This window comes from Podarcis cretensis, assembly GCF_951804945.1.
Source record: "Podarcis cretensis genome assembly, chromosome: 3".
Taxonomy (NCBI): Eukaryota; Metazoa; Chordata; class Lepidosauria; order Squamata; family Lacertidae; genus Podarcis; species Podarcis cretensis.
This window is the reverse complement of record NC_137172.1, coordinates 70,233,793-70,255,658: the sequence shown is the minus strand read 5'-3', so window position 1 is coordinate 70,255,658 and position 21,866 is coordinate 70,233,793. Positions and strand designations below refer to the sequence as shown.

General features: G+C 40.0%; 1 protein-coding gene across 1 annotated transcript in view; it reads right to left on the bottom strand.

Annotated features, from left to right (window-relative positions):
- MAN1A1 (mannosidase alpha class 1A member 1) overlaps positions 1 to 21,864 on the bottom strand; it is a 53,559-nt gene extending 31,695 nt beyond the window's left edge. Inside the window, 5 exon segments of the mRNA XM_079970782.1 lie at positions 3,101 to 3,216; positions 10,151 to 10,247; positions 20,749 to 21,058; positions 21,060 to 21,132; positions 21,135 to 21,864. Coding sequence (XP_079826908.1) covers positions 3,101 to 3,216; positions 10,151 to 10,247; positions 20,749 to 21,058; positions 21,060 to 21,132; positions 21,135 to 21,396 — 858 coding nt within the window. The 5' untranslated portion in view covers positions 21,397 to 21,864.
- Between the last annotated feature and the right edge of the window lie 2 nt (positions 21,865 to 21,866).

The following is a 21,866-nucleotide window of genomic DNA, read 5'->3' as shown; positions in this document are numbered from 1 at the left end:
TTAATATGTAGTTAGGCCATTAATTACTGCCTAGCATATGCCAATTTTTTTATAACAAGGCAAAAACTTTGCATACAGCTACAGCTCTCTTTATTAGTATATTAATTCCATAACATGATAAATTTTGTTTTAAATGTGGAGAGAAAAGATATCACAAAAACTTAAAACTTTTTATCATATATTAAATTACTCAACTTTCTCTCATACAATCTAAGGATACTATCATTTTAAATTAAATTAGCCCTAAATAAACCTTGCAGATTTGCTGAAGCTAACAACTGTACAAACCATAGCATTTCTAGAGTATGTTACACAATCCACTGAGGCATGTGGAACAAATGAAGCAAGAGATTGTAGTCAGCGTAGACATGAAAGCTCTGTATTTAATAGGAGCGCTATCCTTAAGCTCATTATGGCAAGCTAGCATCACCCTGGGAAAACATGTGGATGAGAGAGATTTGAAGAGAAGCTGAAGAGGCTTTACTTAACTTCTAGGAAACCATTTGAATGGGAATGTGGGGAAGAAGAAGACAATGAGGAGTCTTATTCAAGCCTGTATCAGATTTCCCTATGAGCAGATAATGAATGAAGTCTCAAATCAAAGATTGGGGGGGGGGGCACTTAAAATACTCTCTCCCCTCTCGCAAGCTTCAGAAAACTATAAAGATATATCATGTGTAAATGTAAGAAATAAAATATCTGATGAATGCAGTTGAAAATCAGTAGGCCATATATGAGGATGAAGATGAAAAAAGTAACACAGGGATCATGGATTTTAACACTAATTGTCTGTCAGCAACCTATTTCTATAGCAAATATACCATAAAGGTCAGGAAAGAGAAATAATGCACTGTATTCTTCCATGTATAACGCACCTCCATGTATAAGACGCCCCTTATTTTGGGGGACTCCAAATTGAGAAAATGGGGATATTGTATCTGTGTACAAGACGACCCACAATTTTGAACATAATTTTTAAATTAAAAAAAACCCCTAGTCTCATACACAGAAAAGTATGGTGAGTATTTGGATAAGAGTTGGGAGGAGCAGATCTAGAATCAGGAAGTGGCAGGGGAATATGAAGACTTCCTTCTAATATGTCTTTGTAGTGGGGGAAGGGGGAAGAATATATACTTGCTCACTGAACTGTAAAGTTGCAGAGCAAGCCTGTTCTAAAAGTTGCTGGGTGAGATGTGGATTTTCAACTCCAGTCAAGTCAGCACTGGTTATTACCAGGGTCAGACTTTGGTAATATGGCCCCCTAACTGAATAGTTGCCCATATGTTGGCAAACTACCAGCTGTAAGGTCTGTTTATGCTATACTAAGATCACCTTTGTTCTTTTAAAATCAGATAATTCAGGAGTGAATTTATTTCCTCTCTACCTTCTGCAGAACTCTATGTTCAGAATTTGGCAGCTCTGCCATCACACATTCTTCATCTCCCTTAATCAGGCTTCCTCAACCTCGGCCCTCCAGATGTTTTGAGACTACAATTCCCATCAGCCCTGACCACTGGTCCTGCTAGCTAGGGATCATGGGAGTTGTAGGCCAAAAACATCTGGAGGACCGAGTTTGAGGAAGCCTTCCCTTAATCATTGGATTGCTCCACCCATTTGTCTTTTGTTGTTGTTCATTGGAAGTTTCTTTCTTTGAGTAAGCCCATTTACTATCATTATTATCAATTACATTTATTAGATGCTTTTTGTTGCCACAGGCTACTCAAAGTGACTTTACATAAAAAAGAAATAATAAATTTAAAGTTTATCACAAAGGAAGTTAGAATTCTATGTCCCAAGTTGCATCACTTTGTGTTTACACAGAACTACATATTCCCTGGTACTGCTTTTGAAGCTCTTCATGGTCTGTTTGGAATTTTCTATCCTGAATACTGTCTTCCACAAGTTTTGTTATCTCACCAAGCATCCTTATCTCCAGTTTTCACACTAAATGCTGTTAGTCTTAATACAGAACATTGCAGCACTCATTTTTTATGACTTTATTCCATTTTTAGCTACCCTCTGGTTCCTGTTTATTAACTAGTACCCTATTTATAACATAGGCATGCCACTGTTTGTGAATTAATTTCATTAAATCTTGCATGAAATTACTCCCATTTATTAGGAAGGATTAAAACTAAAAATGTATTTAGTTAGATATTCCTTTGGTAACATCATCAGAATATGCAGCAAAGGCTAGATTTAAATACATAAAGACTTCTGGGAAACATCGAGGTGATTATAAATACCAATTCCACAGTGACCTGACAAACAATACCTTGGCAGAAAGATTTTTCTTTCAGTGAGACATGCAGGAAACAGATAAATGGAAAGGTGCTGCTGCTTATAATTTTGTGTTTGAATGGGATTTCCTGAAATTTTAATTGCTATATGCTGAGAAAAATTGAGGTGATACAGCCACTTTTCAACTTTAAGAATAGGAGGCAGATCATTAATTGCTGCCTTGGTCTAACAAAATATTGTTCACATTCTAGCATTACACTCAGATCCTCTCTAGAACAGCCCCATGGGGTGGGAAAACACAATTACTACAGAAATATGACACCCAGGTTTGCAGCTCTTGGGACAGAGGTAGTTATGAAGGTCTTTTAAAGTAACTGTCTACCTAACATATGTTTTCTAAGTAAGAACACAGTTTAACTAGCATTTAAATTTTATTTTATAATATATACCTCCCACAATTACCTTTAAGAAAGATTCTCACTAAAGGATTTTACATTTTAAATAGGTAGTAAAGCAAAATGACATCCTGGAAGTCCCATTTGAATTGTGTTAATTAGCTAAAGATTTAAAGTTTAAAGCTCTGTCTCATTTGAAGAGAAAAAGAATTGTCATAAGGGTGAGATAAGTAACTTGTTTAGAATGAAACTTGCCAGGCCTGTTCTGGGTTTGAAACCCATGTTGGGCACAAGATTCCTGGACTGCAAGGGGCTGGACTAGATGACACTTGTGGTCCCCTCCATCTCTACAGTACTATGATTCTCTTCTGAGGACTGCTAAAAAACCCCAGTATCTCTGAACATTCTTCAAATCAGGGTTGTTGCTATGTGTGCAAGCAGTAGAAAAAGAACACAATACTCACCACATTGAAATCTAGATTTTTCTCTACCCATTCTTTAGCTTCTTTAAATTCATCTTTCATTTCCATGATGTACAGTGTATCCAAGGCATCAACAATTGTTGCTCCTTGAATATTACCTGAAAAGGGCCAGCATTGTAATTAATGATAAGCTTTTTTTGCTGCTCTATCAAGAAATATTTATAAAGCAGACAAAGATCATAATAACTTTCATGGTTCTCCGTCTACACTAACTACAATAGAGTTGCAGATATTATGAAGGGAAAATCCTTACAGTAACTGGATTTTTAAATTTGCTTTAGTGTCCTATTCTATAGCACTGAAAATCTGATGTACACTTGTGTGCTATGGTCTAGTTGTCCGCATTTGTGAAACTAAATTTAATGTCAACAGGCCTGCAAATCAAATATCAGTCCATAAATGATAAAATACTTCATTTTGTAGAAAGCTTATGATTGAAACACAATACCTTGAATAATAACTATGATCCCTGCATTAAGAACACTATTTGGGATTCTTTCCTATCCTCCTATACTACCTAAACACCATCCTTTTGTTCACACAGCCCCCTGCAAGCATGCGACATTTCTTCACACTCCATATTCCTCCAATAATACATTTTGGATTCTGTGCCTCAGTTCTATTATCCTCCAGGCCCTGTCTATAAGATGCTCTTATTCTGTTACAGAATATAATGATATTGCGTCTCACCATGATGAGAAGGTTGGGTGCAAGAAAGGTGGTAGTTTGTTAGGTGTTTTTTTTTTTAAGTCTCTGCATTTCTATTCTGAATCACATCATTTTAGCTATTTCTCCTCTACCTGACTCCTCAGTTAACACAAGTCTTTCTTGTAACAGTGCATTTGTTATTCATTAACTACTGAAATGTTATAGCTGTGTACAACGACAAATATTTTACAGAAAAAGATATGAGATATCTTGCAAACAATGCAAGAACATTAGCATGTAAAGAAAATGTAAGCAATTCTTTTGGCGAACAACTTCTGAATGGGCCTCAATTGGCAACTGCAAAATCATATAAGTGTCTTGAAACAACACACATCAGTGTGAATGTCCTTTCTGTAAAACCAGCAATAAAAGCACAAATAATAAGCTGAACCACATGTCCCACACCAACATATGACTCTCCATTCACTAAGAACAGTAAGAGAAAGAGAAAGGCATACCTCATCTTTTAAAAGGTTTGAATACATGAACTTGAAAACTGGCTGAATTCTCAAGTGCTCAATTCTAAACTAGAAAGAAAGCATAACACTTGCCTACAGGGAGATTGCACGTTCTGATTCATGAGTCAACCAATGTGGCACCTGGAAGCACCCACAGAGGCCTTCCCTGCCACCTGCAGCATCCCTGCCCCACTGCTGAAATTTGGCTTGAAAGAATATGCTGCTCTATGATGATGCTGGGAACAACTGCTGATCTGAATTGTCTGCTTTCAGCATAACTTTAGTTGTATCTTCATGGCCATCAAAGAAAATGCAGTGAATTTCACCTATCTAACAAAGAACATCAAATTCCTGAGCCAGGGATTCAGAACTTTTTCTTAGGCCCTCTTGACTGCAAGTTGCTTTTCAGTGATCAAGCTGGCATCCATAAAGGCAGCTGTGGCAAGTAGGCCAATACCATATCTGATGCTCTGCATACCAACATTATGTATTTCTATTGTGTTGAACTCTACCTTTTTATCAGTAGTGGAAGGTGTATGTGGCTTTTCTAATGTCAATTCATAACTTCCATCATTTCCATCTTGGTCATCATCTATGTGTTATTCATTTTCACCAGCACAGAAAATTATTTCGTTTGATGGTATTGAATCATCTAATCTACTTCTATGCTTATATTCAACAAGCCTTCTCTCATCTTCTTGCTGCTTCCACTTTTTAACTTGTTTGTTATGCTCAAGCATATGTAATACACTTGTGATTACTAGATAATCATTTTAATGATTATTATGCAATTTTACACACATTGTTTAAAAAAATGACAAGTTTTAAATTACTGGAAATTCCACAAAATGTTAAAAAGTCAATATTTGTTTGCAAAGTACAAATCAAAACTAAATTACAGTTGTACCTTGGTTCTCGAACGGCTTAGTTGCCGAACAAATCAGCTCCTGTATGCCGCAAACCCAGAAGTAAGTGTTCTGGTTTGCAAATGTTTTTCGGAAGCCGAACGTCTGATGCAGCTTCTGCTTGAGTGCAGGAAGCTCCTCCAACCAATCAGAAGCCACGCCTTGGTTTTTGAATGGTTTTGGGAGTCGAACAGACTCCCAGAACAGATTAAGTTTGAGAACCAAAGTATATTTATTTAACCAAAATATCTTTTGAATTCCCAACTCATGTTACAACTTTTTAGCAACCCTCATTTTTTGAAATTTAAAGTTGAAAAATTCAGCATACCCTATTATGAGAACCTACAATTTTATTCTCTTATTCTACTTAAAGCTGCATCACTATGTACCCTTACAAAGGGGTAACTCCCAATGATTTGCCTCTAATTAAATATACATTGGATTGGCCTGCATGTTTATTCCAAGTGTGAGATAGTATAATCCCAAATCAAACACCACTGCTATTGGTTTTTCTGTGTTAGATAACATGGCTTGTAGTCAAGCGGTGGGAACTAGCCCTGGATGTTTACAGGGAAATAAATGCATTATCAAGTGGTACTACTCACAACACTCCAGCAATTTAGTTTAGTTATATTGTGAAGGCAAATATCATGTTTTTATTCCTATACTTTAACCATCTTTAACCAACATTCCTCTGTGAAACAAACTCAGAAAAGCCTTCCAAGACAAATATGCTACTTGACATGACATCATTTAGAGGACAAAATAGGGTAATGCAATTTAATAGCATGAACAGGATAAAGTTATTTGATTTACCAATAAATCCTGGAACTAGTTATGCTGCCAGAAGAAGTGTTATTGGATTTAAAATAGTTTATCTTATTAAATCAGCATAAGCTATAAATACAAACTTCAGTGTATGGCTCCAGCAGGACAATTTACCCACTGAAATAGCATGTTTCTTAAGTCTCTAAAAGCAGGACACACTGAATTGTGATGCTTAGCATCTGCAGAAGAGCCTTGGATTAGAGTTTTAAGTATGCCATGTCATATTCACACACACACACACACACACACATATGAATACAAGCTTAGCCTTTGAAATAAGTATGTTGTAAGTAGTCATCCTGCCTCATTCCTGACTAGCTGCCACTACAACCTCCTGTAAACACATCCCTCAATTCTGGAAGACATGAACTTGTACTTGCCTGGCTGCATGTGAACTACACACCTTAGCTGAAATGAAAGAAAGAGAAGGGACAACACCAGCAAAACAAAGTACTGCACAATATAATGAAGCAGGTAGACATCAAGGGGAGGGGAGGGTAGGTTAGCAGTTCTTACAAGGATGTTTGCCTGACCTGTGATTTGCAACAGACTAGCAACAAATTGTCAGAGTAAAAGCATTGCATTTCATGGCCTTTCAGGAAAGTACTAAGAGATAGGCTGTATTCAATGGCCTGCAGCTTGAGCCTCCAATATAAAAAGAACTTTAATCTAAATTCTCAAATCTGCTTATATTTCAGAAAGAACTTCTTTGTTGCTGCCTTTTTTTCTGCTATTGTTTTATATTCATCACTAAAGCCATTAGGACCTGAAACAAATTAGCTCATACAGGGTCTGCTATACATTTGCTACTTACTATAACCCAAACTAAACTTGTAAAAAAATGATGTTTGTTCATACCATTGGTACTAGATTTACCTATACAGTCATACCTTGGTTTTCGAACAGAATGTGTTCTGGAAGTCCACCGGACGTTCAGCTTCCAAGGCAAAGTTTGCAAACCAGAACACTTACTTCCAGCTTTGCGACATTCGAGTTCCAAGTTGTTCGTGAACTAAGCTGTTCCAAAACCAAGGTACGACAGTAGTTTTTTTCTTTGTATGAAGAAGATGTATGCAATGTGAACTAAGGCTAAGTTTGAATTTAAAAATTCTCATCTGCTTGCTATTTCATTATTCTATACACTGTGCCCACTCATGTTTGAACCTGTTCATTTTGTAACTTGTTGAACCAAGATACACCAAGTAATTTTACTCAAAACTGTTATTTCCTATGATTTACACCCTAACCCTGTGACCACACACAGTATTTTGTATATAGTATCCTTGCAGAAATCAAATTTTTAGATTACCAATGCATGGACCACTGTGGCTAGATTATCTTTGCCCAGGAACAGACATAGTGGGCATACCAACCAAAGCTAGCTACTGAAGTCAGTTGAGCCTCTAGTAATGAAGATGAATGACTACATTCTGACTACAAGCTTGGTCCTCCAGAAGGAATAAAACTACATCCAGACAAATTTTCTGGACCTGAGGACTACCTATACACAGTGCCTCCATCTTGCCAGTATTCATGCTCCCCTTACTGGCCCTCATCCAGTCCACCATTGCATCCAGAAACCAGCTCAGGGCTTGCATGTTGACTCCTGACTTGGGCGTTACAGAGAGATACGTAGAACCATCTGCTTACTGAAGCCATTGTTCTCCAAATCTTGTAATGGCCACCCCCAATAGCTTCAAATAGATGATAAATAGCATTGGGGACAAAATAGCACCCCACAGCCTAACTACTAGAGGGCAAACACATTTGGAAGTCCCTAGAGCTCAGTGGCAGAGCATCTACATTGCATGCAGAAGGTCCTAGGTTTAATCCCTGGTATTTCTAGGTACAGCTAAGTGTATCCCCTGTTTGAAACACTGCAGGGTTGCTGCCAGTCAGTGTAGACAATATAAGCTGTTTCCTTTGCTGCTTTCTGGACTTGCAGGAAGAAGTGGAACCAATGAAGATCAGTGCCTTCAACTCCCAACCAACAGAAGATATCCAAAAGGATGTCATGGTTGATGGCATCAAATGTTGAAATATCAAGAACGAGTAACATGATTGCACTTCCACTGTCCCTCTCGCAAGCAATGTCATCTATCAAGATGACAGAGGACAACTCAGACCCAAAAACCAGATCACAACTGAGACTAGTAATGGTCAAGATAATCTGCATCATACAAGAGTGAATGTACTTGAACTGTCACTACCCTCTCTCAAGCACCTTCCCCAAAACGGGGGTATTGATGATTTATCCCAATTACCACTGAATCAAGGATTTAACAGATGCTCTTAAAGGTGATGGTGAAGTTTACACCCACTACCATACCCTAAAGATTACACAGCCATTATGAGTGCTGTGGTGCTCACAATGTAACAGAGCCTCTTCAATTACACCCGTCTAAACCACTGAGTCAGCAAGAATGTGGTGTTACACCTGCTCTCTGTGCTATTAGACCTTTCCTTGACAGTATTTGTTTAGTTTGCAATCCATGTTGCCAGAAGTGAATAATTATTAACATGTGCCAAGGTCAATATATGTAAAGCCCCATAGAAAAGCTGTTATTTCCTTTCCAACCTTGGCATTTTAGACCACAGTTTTAAAAGAAGCAGCAACAAACTTGAACTGTTAATCAAAAGAGCCAGCTACTAAGATTGCTCTCCACTATATTTAACAATTCTTCCAAAAGTGGGAATATAAATTTAATGGCCTTTTGGTAGAAGAAAAAAGTGTCAGTAAAGAGTATATTCTAAGTACTGTGGCATAGCAAATATTCAGCTTCTCATAACATTTGCCATAATGCACATGGGTGTACACTATGGCAGCTAAGACATAGTCTATAGAACAAGCCTTTCATCTAGATTTTTTCCCAGAGTAGAAAACTTCATGCAGAATTGCAGCAAGCAAAAGGCTGTTACTAAGAACAACCCCATATTTCATTTTCTCCATCTCATTCCTATGTGAGGTAATATTTAACAGATTTCCCCCTTCCTCATCATGAATGAAGTGGAACATGTTGCCTTGATACAGTGTTATAGAAGGCAATAAATAATTCCATGATCATGGTAAAAAGAGCATGAACTGGGAAATCTGGATGGTGATTGCATGTACTGTTCCCTCAACATTATAGGGAAGGAGAAACAGGGCTGCTGTTTTGATGGCAGCTATGACTTAATATTTTGCCTTTCCGCCAAGGAGCTAAAAGGTAGTCCTGCCCGCCTTCCATTTCATACTACAACCCTGTGATATTAGCTAGGCTCCTAGCACACAAGGCCACTTAGTAAACTTTATATTCTAGTGGGAATTTGAACCTGGTGTCTCTGCCCTTAGTCTGACTCTCTAAACACTACTGCAGTTTAGGCTCTTTTACTTCACGACTGAACAGCTAAAGAGAAGTTTCCAAACATGAGATGGAGATTACCATGAACATGCAACCCAAAAGACAACTGAATTTATCGCGTTAAGAGTTCTGGCTGGCTAAAGCACATTAAATGAAACAAAAGCTTGGATTCCACTATTTTAAGCACAAAATAGAAGCAGCTAAAGGAGAAAAGATCTACAGGACAAGGAGGCTATTTTTGTTGCTGTTATGGAAGTTCTTAAACTAAGAAACAAGGCTCCCTCAAATATTCCAGAAATTCCTATTGTAAACTATAATCTATTAATAAAGGATATAAATGTTCGAAGCTGATAATACAACAAGAAAAAACTGAATGATTCTAATTGCCATTTTATGTAGTTAGCATGCCTATTTTGAAGAGTGCTTAAAATCTTTATCAGTTTGGCCAGGTTCCATGGTCAACATATGATAACCTTACCATTTTAAATTATTATTTTTGATACAGTACTTACAGTACTTGAAGCCACTCCAGGGCCCTATGGAGTCATGCTGGTGGGATAAAAATCCCCATATAAGGAGTGCAACACTGTAGTATACCTTGTATGATCTTCCTTGTAAGTGGGGAACAAACTAATAAGACAATGCTGCTTTGGTTATTTTCAATAATCAACCATTTACAGATAACCAGCTGTTGTGACATGTGCTAAGAGCCCACATGCTTCTAATGTAATCTCTAACTTCAGAGCAGTAAATCAGATGATGTCACTAAGTACAAAAGCACATATTACTTACCAAATAAATTGCTTGAGTGTCCTTGTTTCGATATGGGTTTCAGTTCATTTAATCCCCATGCGTAATGTTTATAATTATCCCAGGCATGTTTCATCATCTGGTGGGAAATGAAAGCAGGATTATAATGTTGATTTAGCAAGAAACCATTGCAGTAAATGCTAGCAGAAAATATACTGTACACTGAGAATCAATGTGTTGAATTCAGTGGTTAATTAAATCCATATTGTATTGTAGACATACCACTTTAACATAAAGCATTATTAACATTAAGTTGCTGTTGTGGTGTTTTAGTTATAGTAGGGAGTCTTTTATTCAATTCCATTCTCTATTGTTAATTAGGAATTTGTAATGCGCACCCATTAATTCTCATTAAGAAGTTTAGCTAAAAGACTATTAATCCAATTAAGAATTTCCCTCTAAGACAACAGGCTTCTGAAGCTGGGAACTACAGAAAAAATATTTTATTCCCCCACAACATATGCTTACAAAGTTATGAAAGATAAATCATATGTCTGGTAGAGAATGCAGTTTGGTTACAAGCTAGCAGACTGAAACAACTTGAAGAAAGAAAAGAAAAGAAAAGAAAAGAAAAGAAAAGAAAAGAAAAGAATGTACCAAATCAATGACGGCAGAATACATTCTAGCAAGCAGTGGGGTTTTATGGAATATGTTAAATGATCAAATCCTGTAATAGGAGTACCAAAGAACTAGATGCTTTCCAATATTTACTAGATGAAAGACTGGTGTTCTAATATTTCACAGGACTCCCACAGCAGCACAGTCTTTGTTCCATCCCCATGCCATGGTTGCCACTAAGCAACAGCTGAGTAAACACAGTGGTACCTTGGTTTAAGAACAGCTTAGTTTATGAACAACTTGGATTAAGAACACTGGAAACCTGGAAGAAAGTGTTTTGATTTGTGAACTTTGCCTTGGAAGCAGAACATGTTTCGCTTCCTGTTGAGTGTGTTCCATTTGTAAATTGAGTCCCGCTCTGCTATGGGAAAGCACGCTTTGGTTTAAGAACAGACTTCCGGAACGGATTAAGTTTGTAAACCAAGGTACCACTGGAACTTCCATTCAAATAGACTTCCTAAAAGTTTAGGTAGCTTTTCTTAAAAGATTCAAGAAGACAACTTCACAGAAAATGACATTTCCTTCACATGATTGGTCTAAGTGCCACTGATCACATCAAACAAAAATGTCAAGAATATAATTTATAAAGCTACTACATTTTGGTTGGTGTGTATACTTGTATCACAGCCCAGTTTTTGAAAGCAATACAATAGGCAATCCATATGTTGAGGAAGAGAGCAGACAGATCTTCGGGGAGGAAGCATTATTCTTGACATTTTTGTTTGATGTGATCAGTGGTGCTTAGACCAATCATGTGAAGGAAAGATTGTAAAAGGAGGAAAGGCAGTAGAATTAGAAATAGATTTCCCACTTTTCTCTGCCCCTTGATAGTTTTAAATGTGGATGTTCCTTGGTATGGCTAATTTTAACACCATGAGTGCCATCTTATGAAAAATAGTGGAACATATGCTTCTAATATGTCTGGTCTGACAAATCTGATAATGGGGAAGGCAGCAACAACTGTGTGTTCACTCAGACTGTGCTCACACTCCCATTTACTGTGCACTCAATGTATTTCCAGTGCTGCGTTTTTCATCCCTGTTCATCTGACGTTATCCAAAATGCAGATCAAGTCTGTACTTTGCTATAAAATACTACAGCCTGATAAATTGTTAGAATCATAGGATGATAGAATTGTAGAGTTGGAAGGACCCCAAGGGTCATCTAGTCCAATCCCCTGCAATGCAGGAATCTCAGCTAAAAACACCTAAGGAAGGGGAGTCTACAACCTCCCAAGGGAGACAATTCCACTAACAGCTCTTACTGTCTGAAAGCTTTCCCATATGTCTAGTTGCATGTTTAGTTGTTTGTTTATGTTTTCCATATGTTTTGCTGTAACTTGTCAAACCAGCTTCACACCCCTTAGAGTCCTTAAGTTGCTTTTACTTGTCTCTAGCCAATATGTAAATACCTTTGCATAGAGTAAAGGCATCCGTGTCCCCTCAACACTGTTTGGTATATACACAAACAAAAACAAACCTGACACTAATAAAGCTGTGCTGATGTGAACAACTGGGAGGAGGGGAAGCTGTAAAATGGACAAGGCGGGGAGGACAACTTTACTGCACTCTAAGGTGGCAATGTGAACACACTGTCATTTGGCAGCCCTTGCTTTTTTCTTCTTAATTACCGTACTCTCCATAGTTATCTGCTGCACCTCATTTGGACAGGTTACATACGCTTCAGGTTACATATGCTTCAGGTTACAGACTCCGCTAACCCAGAAATAGTACCTCGGGTTAAGAACTTTGCTTCAGGATGAGAACAGAAATCGTGCTCCGGCGGCATGGCGGCAGCAGGAGGCGGCCCCATTCGCTAAAGTGGTGCTTCAGGTTAAGAACAGTTTCAGGTTAAGAACACCTCTGGAACGAATTAAGTACTTAACCCGAGGTACCACTGTATATATAAAATCAGTAATTTTAAAACACAGTAGTGTTGCTCCTCATCTTGGATGAGATTTCATATTTCAAGTGTTCTGACTATTTAGTTATCTCTCATCTCAGAATTGTATGTCAGTAAAACACCTGAAATACTTTATTAAAGTGCTGCTTATCTACAACACACATTCCAATGCCAATCTTCCAACATAAGCCCTTGAAACAAAACCTAAAACTGGACCTGGACCACATGTGAGGTGAGCACCCCCATCTTAACAGAATTATTGGTCCTTATTAGTGTACCAGCTGTTCATAGACAAGTGCCAAATTTATACCTGTCAAACATGAAACAGACTGAAACCGGCTTTCCACATATGCTAATAGTCAAGTACTAGATTGTAAGAAGAGAAACCATTCTGGTGTGTGTGTGTTTTATAGATTATGATGTGATCCACAAACCAATTAAACTTTGACCTAAGTCTATTCTTCATTTTCAAGATAAGCACAAATACAACCTGGGTTGTTCAACTGTACTGAGGAAAGTTCATATGTACACACACTCACACTCTTCTTATATATACACATACATACACTCTTCTATATTGCATTTATAGTCTGGTCTGCAATCCCAGGAGGCATGACAGTAGTGTTTTACCTGCACCAGTCTGAGAGTTTCCTTCTTGGTGTGATTCCTGCCTGCAAGAGGTTTTTTTGGCTGACAGCAGAGTGCAGTGTTGTTTGGTTGCTGACTGACTAGATGAGCTGGGATGTGATCCAGAGCACATCTTATCACAAAGGCAAATCTTGCTGCGGGCAGCAGGATTAACACCAAAAGGGATTTCCACTTGCAGGAGTTATAGGAGTATGGGTGCGTCAGGATACAAAATTGTAGGCCAGGTACTGTGGGTGACAGGCCTGTGAGACCCTGGGAGAGGGGAAGTTTGGTTTGGTGTTGTTTCACTTGAGTGAGAAACAGGGGGACAAATGCTGTAGCTGTGTTCTCACTGACAGTGTGGGATTTGTCCACTATTGGGCCTTACTTAGTCTACTATCTGTGGCCCTATCAACTATATGATGATAGTGCTAAGATGTGTCTAGGTGAGCAGGTAGCAGCGAGTTAAGAAGATGCTACCCTGATGTCAGTGTTGGTGAGTAGGGCAAGGTATAGTCTGAATGGAGGAGCTGACCATCTGGGGCAGAGGTCTAGAATGCATACCCCGTCTCCCATTTCAGCCCTTCCACTTTTCCAGAAGTTACTGGTAGATTATCCACCGAGTCTTCTGGTCTGATGGTGCTATTAATGAATGTCAGATCAGTTTATAATAAGACCACGCTCATCCACAATCAAATTGGCTGACCTGCCATGTATTACTGAAACTTGGATGGGTAAGCTGGGTGGATCTAACCTAACTCAGCTGTGCCTCTCTCTTCTTCACCACAAAACCTCTTGATGTTGGGATAAGTTTCAAGAGTCTGCATCTGGTGTTTGGACAGAGAGACAGATTGAGGATGCTCCTCTATCAAATACACTGTTGTCCAGCAGTGGCTATTCTGTTTCGGCATTTTATTTCTGTGCCTTGCTATCACCACATAATAAAGCTGCTCCTGCAACTTCTACCTACTTGAAGAAAGTGCATTTATTTCAGAACAGCACTGCATGGCCCCAACACTTTCCATACTCTGCACAACCCATACTCACAACCCTTAATGCTTCTTTTTCTGCATGTTCACACACACACACTTTTTTCCAGCTCTGCAAGTCCATCTGGTAAAATCACCAACTCTTTCAGCTGTGCTACTGCAGTGGTGTGAAACCCTACACTAAGACCATAAATATAAACATACTCAGGTCTTTTTGCAATAATTTCTTGAATATTCCAGCAATAAGTTGAATTCTAGCTAGAAAAATCAAAAGGGGGGGGGGATCACAACCATGGTCTGAATTATAATTAGGACTGCACTATTTGCAAGCAAACATTTTTTTAAAAAAAGAAAGTGGAACTTGAAGTCCACTACCAAATGTTCCTAAAGATACAATTTCAAATTCCTGCTTTTTCCAAGTCATTTTTGGGATGTCTTTGCAGCCCAGGTAAGCTGATGCAATTACACCATTTAATAATGCCTCCCCAGGCATTATTAAAGTCAGCAAGTTATAAAAACTAGCTCAAATGTGAATGCAGTACTTTATTAAGATGGAAAACATCCTGGGAACTATATTTACCTCTCACAGAGCTACAATTCTGTCTGAACTGCTGAACACAGCTATGAGAATACTGGTTTGGGAGTAGACCTATGATATAATAGGAAACATATGGAGGTCGTCTATAGCTGAGAAAGCAACCAATAATGTAATAGAGATGAAAGGAAGGAGGGGTGAACTGACTCCTTTTATGCTATTTGGTGGTTGTTTATTTTGTATACGAATGAAGTTTACAAAATACATTATCAGCCACATCACTACAAATTTGGATGTTGTGACCATCTATACTTGTTGATACTTTAAGTTGGAGAAGATGACATTGTAAGGGATTGTGTTTCTATAGAACCCTGATGGAATAACATAAGAGAGTCCTGTAGAATAACTAAATAAAAAATATTAAATATCCTCTATGGACTTCCTTTTCAAATCTTGCAATTTTGTTTATGTTTAGAATTTTTGTATATTATTTTGATAAGGCACAAAGATCAATAGCAATTCCATGCTCATATCCAAACGGGAAGAATATTTTTGTGGAGCGAGACATGAGTAAACTGGGTAGTCAGCGTCTTGGGATCATCAGATTTTGCACTGTCACAGGTAGAAGAAAGGACATATGGGTAGTTTCCCCACAAGCAGCAAAGGACATGCCTTGTGGAAGGAAGTGACTAGGTTCCAGGTGTCCTTCACAAAGTTTATTAAAAACAATTATGACCAAAAAACCCCACATTTTAAAAACTAAAGTTTATTATAGTATAGTAACCATGGATTTTGTGGACGCAGGTGGCGCTGTGGGTTAAAGCCTCAACGCCTAGGACTTGCCGATTGAAAGGTCGGCGGTTCGAATCCCTGCAGCGGGGTGCGCTCCCGCTGCTCGGTCCCAGCGCCTGCCAACCTAGCAGTTCGAAAGCACCTCCGGGTGCAAGTAGATAAATAGGGACCGCTTACCAGCGGGAAGGTAAACGGCGTTTCCGTGTGCGGCTCTGGCTCGCCAGAGCAGCGATGTCACGCTGGCCACGTGACCCGGAAGTGTCTCCGGACAGCGCTGGCCCCTGGCCTCTTAAGTGAGATGGGCGCACAACCCCAGAGTCTGTCAAGACTGGCCCGTACGGGCAGGGGTACCTTTACCTTTACCTTAACCATGGATTTATTTTAAGTGAAAAACTAAAGCTCTGTCAGCATAGTTATGTCATGCATTTGACTTGGGAGATTTCTGCTAAGTTCCAATGATAGTACTCTCACTGAAACTTTATTTGGTCCAGCACAATTTGCAAACTATTCATAATTACTTTAGCAGGTGCAAATAGATCTAAGTTTCAAAGATGGAACATGTTTTATCAATATAAATCTATTAATTATAATGTCAAACTAACAGTGATATTCATAGTGAAACTTTTACTTTTAATCTTGAAAGGCTACATATGGAGTGCATTTCTCAGAGCTACAGATGGGTGGAGAACGAGAACCACATAAGCCAGCCCTACTCTTCTTTTTATACAACAGAACTAGCAAAGCTATATTTTAATAATTATTCAGCAATTATCAAAGGTAGAGCTAAAAAAGCAGTGTCAGGAAAGTTTAATCACATGTCTCCATTTGAATTTTAGTCAGTGAAATACTAAACCACTGTCAATTGCCTCCAATGCAAAGTTTTGCTTTCTTTAATTAAGGGCCCTAAGGCTGCTAGATTCAATGTAAGATACAGTTCTTACGCCTTACATAAATAGTTTAACACTTTTATTCAACCCTTAAAGACACTAGACCTCTGTCCTAAACTGTGTTGCAATTTTGGACCATACAACTTATTTATTGTTTGGAGGGGGTAAGCAAACAATCTTGAGAACACATAAAATTCAGGAAACAAGTACAGTTCATTCCTATGCTTACCTACTCAAAAGTAAGTCCCTGCAAGTACAATGGAACTTGCTTCCAATGAACTGTAACAGGATTTTAGTCTTGTTCTATAAGAGCCGTGATATTCCTCAACGCTAACGAGATTAAAAGCAATGTGAAGTGTTTATAGATATTATTCCTGGTGATCTGCAATGAGCTATTGTTGTTGGAACTGCCTAACCAAAATATAATTTATCTTACAAGTTACGATACCAAACCTACTCAAACAACACTGAATCCATTTTGCTCTGATCACAACACATCAGCTCTCATTACAAAGTTAGGAGAGCTGTGTTATTGTTGCTCAAATTCCATTTACTTTTATTTCCTCTAGAATAAGCTACAATTTACTTCCATTTGTAATTCCAAGCACATTAAATGAACAGCCCATTAAAATCAAGTTGTGAGTTGCCAAAACTGTAATCCTTAAAAAGCAAGTTTAAAAAGATTTGCTTTGCTGTTATGAAGCAGCTGCATGCACCACATACATATGGCATTAACACACATTACTTGTGGAAGCCAGCCTACCAACTTCACTAAGACTTTCCATCAGCGATTATCAGTGTGTTTGCCATATATGTAACCAAAGAATACTTCTCTATTAAGTTTTGCTGCCAACACCACTTATCTATTATTTCAATGGTGCAATTTACAACACTGCACTTTGGCTACATTCTAACACACTTACAAGGAAGACCCATTGAAATCCATGAGTATTGCCAAGCAAACACAGACAAAGTAAGGCTGTCATGATACTTTCATTTTGGCTTGAGTCAAGATATAGTTTCAAGTGCTAACACCATGTATTTGGGAAAGTAGCAGTCGTCACCAACAAAGTCAATATACAGCAGCACTAGTAGATGCAGCTATATGTACACAAATTTCATACCACTGAATCATAAAACCAGTTTGCAATATTCAAAAGAAAGGTGAAAAATTGCAGATGTCCACGTCAGCCTGCATGAATCGGGCATAATGCCCGACCAGGTTTTTGCCTGCAGCACACTATACAAATCCCAGAAACTTATGTAATTCTTGGACAGATATAAATCCAACAAAGCACCTTAATATTGTAGTAGGCACAAGAGAAAAGCTTTAATACATTAACAGCCAGGTTCTAAAAAGAAAAGAAGAAACGAATCTGAAGGCCTCCTCTGCAAATATGATGTTAGCTTTGAGGCAACAGGAAGGGTTATACAGGATACAAAAATAGAGTTTCCTGTTTCTAGATAAGAGGACTGTGATGCACATAAATATGAACAGTTGATAATAACCAATGAAGGAAATTCTAATGAGGGGAACTGCAGTTTACTAGATTAACAAGACAATGCTACTTATGATTGCTGCAAGTAAGATACACACAAAAATTCAGCCTAGGTGCATATACTTAGAAATATTCCATTGAACTCAGTATGACTGAACTTGAAGCCTTCTGAATCCAAAACATGATCCCTTTCCATACACAGCCCTTACTTTCAGACTTAGGACTGACCAATAAAGAAGTTCTCCTGTGGAAGCAGCAGACTATGTACCATAGCCTACCCTACATGTGACAGAATCCTTGTTTCACATTTACTAGGAAGCCTCATTGAAATTCAGTGGTGATTGACCTGAAAAGGTGCATAGAACATTGTAAGCTGAACTACCTAAGAAAGCTAGCAGGCAAATTAACTGCTTTCCCAGGTAGCGTACACCTGGGAAGCTACTGTCACTTTAATAGGACAGACATGGTTCTGTCACAATCCATGGTCAACAATGTGATTTTGTACCACTGCTGCCTTTCTCCCTACTGTTTTTCACTTACTGCAAATATGACAATGACCATACCACTTGCCCACACAGTATCTAATTGAATACATGATCCTAGTAGTTCCTGGGAAAATGCTTGATAAAGAAATATTACAGTAGCTTCTTAAGATGCAGGCCAGAGCATCAAAAGATTTGTTAACACATTCCTAAGATGGTGATGGCTTGTTTTGCTTAACTGCCATCTGTTCATAAGATTTAGTTTAAAAGGTGTACAAAACTTTAAAAAGAAACCAAGGGAACCACAACAGATATGACAATGTATCACTGTGTGTCCCCTTTTTATTGAAACAAAAAACTTCTGAAACAAACTTAAGCTTATTTCACCAAGCATTTGATATAGGAACTTGAACTACCACTTTGCCCTTATCATAGAAACACGCAGCACAGGTAAAAATCACAGACCCACAAAATCAGACTCCTGTAATTACAAGCCTGATGTGTTAGCCAAATAGTCACTGATAACAGTAGCAGCTTTGATCTTAAATTTAATTAGATAATTTACTGAGTGATTCAACCTGGGATTTAGACTGGGAATTCAAGCAATTCAACATTGTAAAAAAATTAATTCTTAGCAGGCATACACACAATTACAGCTGGTCTGTAGCAATCACTGTTGGTACAGTCATCAGAACATTTTCAGAGTTGTCTATTTCAAAAGTCTCATACTGCACCAAGTCAAAAGCAATGTACATAGCCACTCATTAGCAATCAGTTACTGTATTGATGTTAGGTATGCCTACCCAAGATTTTCACCCAAGTTGATACCAGCTTTTTATTATTGGTAGTAGTAGTAGTAGTAGTAGTAGTAGCAGTAGTACTAAGACTTTCACCAGGAATAGGGCAGTTACTTAAAAGCACACATGGACACACACGTAGTAACTTAGGTGTTCAATAAAGTGTCTGTGTATGTGGGTTTTTTAAACTTGTTTGTGCACTAATCAAAAGTTTGGGCAAGAACATGAAAGATATTATGTGGGCCACTTCACATATTAAACAATTCTTATGGGCAAGTTAGTCCCATGAAGAATTAGGGTGCAAGAAATTGTATGCCATTTTGCCCACAGGGTATGCATAGGATTGCTACATCTCTGTGTGTTTCATGATTAATAGAAGTGCCTCACAAGCAGGACCACTTTTCAACTGTTACTATGTTTTAAAAGTTTAACAAGATCCAAGTGAACAATGAAGTGTATTATCCATAAAGCATGATGTTTAAGAAGTGGTATGAATATAATCCTATAATTTCTCCAACATATGGCCTCAATTACAGTAATAGTACAATTCCTCCCAACTTTTCCCAAATAGTAGGAAAATATTGCACATGTGGAAAACTTCCAGTAACACTGACAAAGCAGATGAGCAGGGAGAAAACTGAACATTGTAAAATCGGCAGATGGATGAAGACAAAATTGGACATTTAACCAGGCAATCACTAATATATTGACAGTTAAGGACGTCCATCAGTCATTAAAATGCTTTATGACAGTTACTTCTGCTACTAAGCAAAATACTGGAGTTAACTTTTAAGCCCTCTTAGCGATCTGACTTGAAAAGTTAGACAAATTTAGTTTAGGAAGTTACGTAACACAGATGTATTTAGTTTAGAAAATTACATAATATCGTCAGGATTTGTTATGCTGTCCAGCACGCCTGCTAGATTTTTCTTTTGAACGCTGAAATCTCAAGTAGCACTTAAGCAGAAATGTACTCTGGCACAAAATAAACCCCTACAAGCAAAAACACACACACACACACACACATCTCGAGACAAGACATAAGATTCAAGCCAACACAAGAGAAAGCTGAGCTTCAGATACGATCGGAGAGCTGACCTAGCCTATTTAAATCATCGTCCCCTGAGCTCGAAGAAAACCAGAAGCGCTTAAACTATTTTGAATGAAACGTGTCTTCTCCCCATTAGAAGTTCCTCTTCACGTCAAAAGCCCTCCTCCTCCTCCTCACACAGGACCGTGCCCGACAACGACAACAATGAAATTATTGCAGGAAAAAATGGGAGGGAGGGTCGCCAAGGTGGCGGAGAGAGTACCCAAGAAGAACACCAGACCGAGCCACACAAAAGCGAGAGAGTGACTTTTCGGGATCGTAGGGAAGGAAGTTAATTTCTGTATTATCATTGTTATTATTATTTGCGGGAGGGGGGAAGCTGCTTTGAAGGAGTCACCCACCTCTTTGATCTTCTCCCTTTTCTTCCGGATGGCGGGGTCGGTCGGTTCCCCTCCCACGGCCCCGACGGGTTTGCGGAACGGCAAGTCCGGCAGCCCGGCGGCCCCCGCCTCCCTCCTGCCCAACTTGTCCTGCAGCAGAAACTTCGCCTTGTCCTGGTGGATGTCCCTGCGGATCTCGTCGGGCAGCTTCTGGAGGGTTTCTTTCGCCTCCCGCAAAGCTCGCTCGTGGTCCTCGCGGATCTTGGCCAAGTTCTCCGCGGCTTCCTCTGCAACAGCGGCGGCGGCGGCGGCCCCATAGCCGCTGCTACTACTCCCGGCTCCGGGCGGCTGCGGCGGGCGCTGATGTTCCCCGTGCGCCGGGGGCGGCGGCGGCGGCTGCTGCTGCTGGAGGTTGCTGCTGGAGTGGAAGAAGACGCCGCTGAGCAGCTTGGGGGAGTCCGGCAGGAAGAAGATGGCCCCGAAGCAGAGCGTGATGAAGGCGCTGAAGACCAGCAGCAGCACGAACTTCTCCGTCAGGCGGAACGCGCCGCTGGGGCCGGGGGCTTTCCTGCCTCCGGGCCCGCCCAAGGGACCTCCGCCCAGAGGGCCGCCCAGGGCTCCCGGGCCGGCGGGGCTGCCGAAGAGCGGCAACAGGCTGACGGCGGGCATCGCGCGGGGCTCCGGGACTCAGCGCCCCCTGTAGGCCGGCGGCGCCCGCGGGGCAACCCGTCGTCACCAAACCGCCACAGCCGCGGCGGGCGCCGTCACAGCCAGAGCGGGCCGGCGGGACCAGCCCGCGCTTCCTGCCCTCGGCTGCCGGCGGCAACTTTCTTCGTCCTCTTCGGCGGCAGGAAGTTTTGCTCGGCCGCCGCCGCCGCCGCCTCCTCCTCCGCGAGTTCTCCCCTCACGGGAAGCGGCTGCCTTTCGCCCGACGAGGGAAGTTCGGACCCGAGGTGTGTTTGCGGCTCTGTCAGCTCCTGCCGCCGCCGCCCCCTCGGCTGGTGCGGCTGCTGTCGCCGCTGCCCATTTGACGCCGGCGCTGCCGCCTGCCCTCAGGTATCCGGCGAGAGGAAGGCGGAGCGGCGCTGCTGTTATCGCTGTGGCCGCCCAGCCAATTCATAGGAATGATGACACTTCGC